Source organism: Raphanus sativus, unplaced genomic scaffold (genome assembly GCF_000801105.2).
Source record: "Raphanus sativus cultivar WK10039 unplaced genomic scaffold, ASM80110v3 Scaffold1112, whole genome shotgun sequence".
Taxonomy (NCBI): Eukaryota; Viridiplantae; Streptophyta; class Magnoliopsida; order Brassicales; family Brassicaceae; genus Raphanus; species Raphanus sativus.
In genome coordinates, this window is record NW_026616426.1 from 8,226 (window position 1) to 11,836 (window position 3,611).

Sequence of the window (3,611 nt, forward strand, 5' to 3'; positions counted from 1 at the left end):
ATTGAGAAAGAAAATTTTATTGAAAAAAGTTTCGAAAAGTTCGAATACAAGTGGGGGTTTTTTTTGACCTTTTGTGGGAGTATACGAGTATACGCACCCACTCCCCCCCTTTTTGGCGAGGGAGATAGCTGAACTCGCCGGGTTTCGACGAGTTGCCTACGTACCTCTTTCGAGGATCAAGCCATCTCGTAGTTCTGTTTGTGCCGCGAGTGTGTTTACTCGTCGGTTGGTTTTTCGTCGACCGCTTTAGTCGCGGGGTCGATGTTTTCCTCGTAATTTTTCTCTTCCCGCTGAGTTGTGACGTTGTCTTTGGAATCGGGGACGGTTCCGATCTCCGAATCTGCTTCCGCAGGAGACGTCGCTGTGCCCTTTGTCAGGGTATCTTCGGCGGAAGGCTGGGTTCGCTTGCGTTTAACAGTGGAGGTCGTCGTGATCTGCCTCAACTTATGCTCAGCTAGGAAACAAAGTCGCGACTGTTTTTGACAACCCCAGATTGTGGCGACACCAGTCCTGGTTGGGAATTTGACGCCCAACTGATAAATCGAGAGAACGGCATTCATGGAGTTTAGCCATGGAGTTCCCATGATCGCATTGTAAATAGCCGGGCTATCTACCACCGCGAAGTCAACTATCTTGGTGACGTTTTTTGCTATGACGGGTAGTTGAATGGATCCCGGGGTCATGGACGTTTGTCCGGAGTAACCCGTGAGCGGTTTTGGTACCGGAGTGACTTCTCCGAGCTTGATGCACATCCTTCTTAGGGTATCGCATAAGATTAGGTTTACCGTGCTCCCGGTGTCGATGAGTATTCTTGCGACTTCGAGATCTCTTATTACGAGATCAATGACCAAGGGGTCGCAGTGAGGCTGGTCGATTCCGCAAGCCTCTTCTTCCGTGAACGTGACCGAGGCGTTCTGCCCGTCTCGAGGAAGAGACCGTGGGGGATACTTCGCAGTTGACTCGGCTTTCCGTTGGTAGGCTTTGATGGCCGAGACCGAGTCCTTGCAGTATTGGGATCCTCCCATGATCATGTTCACCCTCCTGCGGGAGTTGTCATTCCCCCTATCGTCCAGTCTTCTTTCGCGTTTTTCTCCCGCCTGATTTCTCGGTGACGAGTTTTCCGCGGTCGGAGTCGAGGATTAGATCCTTGATGCTGGTTACTCCAGAGAGTTCTCCTGCAAGCAGCTTTGCGGCCAGCCTTGCCCCTACGACTTTGCAGTTAGCCGTGGAGTGACCTTTGGTCTGATGGAACTCGCAGTAGACGTTTTTGTCGTAACTCTGGTTACGGTTCCACGTATTTCCCGAAGTCCTACCTTGCTCCGGATTGATCACGTAGTTGTGCGCGCTTTGGAGTTCTTCCCCCTCGTGATGGACGTACTTGTCGTTACGAGAGGATTTCTTCTTCGATTTCGGATCCACGTCTTTCGAAGAGTTCCTTACCGGCTTATGTTTTTGCGACAGGACTTTCGTCTATTCTTCGATCATTATGTAATCCGAGGCTTTGTGGAGGGCGTCCTGGATCGTGCGAGGCTTTTCAAGCGTTATCGACTTTCTGAACTTCAACTTGTACCAGAGCGCCTTCCTAAGCGCGTCGATGGCGAATTTGTCGCTGATTCCGCTGACCTTCACCATGATCAGTTTGAAACGGCTCATGAATTCTCGGAGGGGCTCACCCTCTTCCTGGGTTAAGCTCCAGAGATCGACATCGTAAGTTTCTCTATCGTTGAACATAGAGTACTTGAGGAGGAATTCCGATGCGAGTTGGCAAAAGCTTCCGATGGAGTTTCGCTTCAACCGGGAGAACCATTCCAGCGCCGCACCTTCGAGATTTTAGACGAACACGCGACAGTAGCCAGCGTCTTTCTCACTTTCTCTAAGCCTGGCTCTTCCCATAGTGATATGGAACGCCTGGAGATGTGCCTTTGGGTCGTCGTACCGTTGTACATCGGTATCTTGAGCTTCCCCGTATTAAACACCTTAGTCTCGGAGATTCACGCGGTTAAGGGCATTTTACGAGCCACCTCGAGCAGCCTATCGATTTTTGGGGCAGCACTCGTGGCGTGGTGGATCTGCGATTTCACGGCCTTTACTTCCGCGACGGTCTTGGTGATGTAATCGCGGAGATCGCGTATATCGGGATCCTCTTCAGCGGTTTTCTGAGCTTCTCGGCGTTCGCGGCGAGTAATCTTGGTTTGCCTTTCGGCAAGTTCCTCCTGTTCGACCCAATAGAGGTTTTCCTCTTCTTCCGTCATGGGCTTGTTGAACGGAGAACTTTCCCGAGCTGAACGGCTGCGGGTTCTTCTTGAATGGACGTCGGCGTCTTCGTCGGAGTCATTGACGGTTTCCAAGTCGATACGCTCGACTTCATCCACCTCAGTGTCCTTTTCGGACGGCAGAGGTTTTTCTGAGTAGCCTTTGTAGGGGATGTTTCGCTAGGGTTTTGTCCGGAAGGACGTTCCTGCGAAGTTCCAGACCTATCGTGTGGGGTCGAAAACTCGAGTCTCCTGCCGCGGAGTTTCGTGGCTCCGCGAGGGAGGACTGCGCGGGACCTTGCCGTTAGGGTTTGAACCTATTTGGTCAGGGTTCCCACGAGTTTATCCTGCTCTTCCGACCTCTTTTCGTAGGCGGAAAGCAGTTTCTTGAACTCGTCGAACGACACGGCGTTAGCAGGTGCGTTGGCCGCGGAAACATCCGCTGCCGGAGTGTTCAAGACGTCCTTGGGTGCTCTGTTTAGAAGAGTTTGCAAGTTCGCTGAATCGTCGTTAGTCATGTCTGGTTGAGCGTGAACTGGTCGTGAGTAAGATTGATCCGTACCCCCCTCCTTCTAGTGCCAAACTGTGGGAACCGAGATTCGCACCGTCAATATTTCCTATATTTTAAGAAAGTAGGAAAACCCTAATTTCCCAGAGGTCCCGGATTTCTGAGAAACCACACGTCAAGCAATCAGAACACGACAATAACGGAAAATAAAAAAAAATCGTAAAAGAGAGCAAGAAGGATTTTATTCCGAATCTGCGTATGAGCGTAACAACAACAGGATAACGTGCTTCGGCTACGAGAACTGTCAGCCAGATCCTAGTTCTAATACCCGAAGGTGGCTAAACCTAGTTGAGTCGCAGCTCGAAAAATAAAAACGGAAAGTTGCCTAAAATGCTCTAAGTGCTAAGTTGCTCTGAAAAAAGTGATGCCTCTATGCCTCTCGCCATGAACTCCTTATATACTCCCTCCAAGGTCGGTTTACGCTTCCCCCTTTTGCCCTTAAGCCGTCATAGTCGAAAAAATTGGAATATTTCATTTTTTCAGATCTTCATGATTATTTGCGGAAAGTTTCCATTTATCCGGGGAAACTGATGCTTATCCTCCAAGCATAAACCGTCATAAGGTTTATGGGTTTTTAAGAAATCGTAAGTGGGGCTCGAATCAAGTTTAGGACCCCTTTGGGCCGTATTTTTGATTTGAGATGTTTTTACGATTTCTCTGGTAAAGTTAAGTTTCTGCGGTTTTATCGTAAACCAAACGGACGAACCCATTTGATCAAGAAATCAAGGAACGGTTAGTCGCGAGTTGCGGAGAACGGCTATACGGATAGTCGAGAATGCATAGTTTTACGT

General features: G+C 49.5%; 2 protein-coding genes across 2 annotated transcripts; both read right to left on the reverse strand.

Annotated features, from left to right (window-relative positions):
- Positions 1-215: 215 nt before the first annotated feature.
- Positions 216-1,031, reverse strand: LOC108831521 (uncharacterized). Its single transcript, XM_056998324.1, has one exon. The coding sequence runs from the start codon at positions 1,029-1,031 to the stop codon at positions 216-218; it is 816 nt and encodes a 271-aa protein (XP_056854304.1).
- Positions 1,032-1,062: 31 nt separating this feature from the next.
- LOC130503758 (uncharacterized) lies at positions 1,063-2,770 on the reverse strand. The gene is made up of 4 exons (XM_056998322.1): positions 2,591-2,770; positions 2,015-2,381; positions 1,571-1,820; positions 1,063-1,435 (listed from the first exon to the last, which is right to left on the reverse strand). Exons 1-4 carry the CDS (start codon positions 2,768-2,770, stop codon positions 1,063-1,065), a joined length of 1,170 nt encoding a protein of 389 aa, XP_056854302.1.
- Between the last annotated feature and the right edge of the window lie 841 nt (positions 2,771-3,611).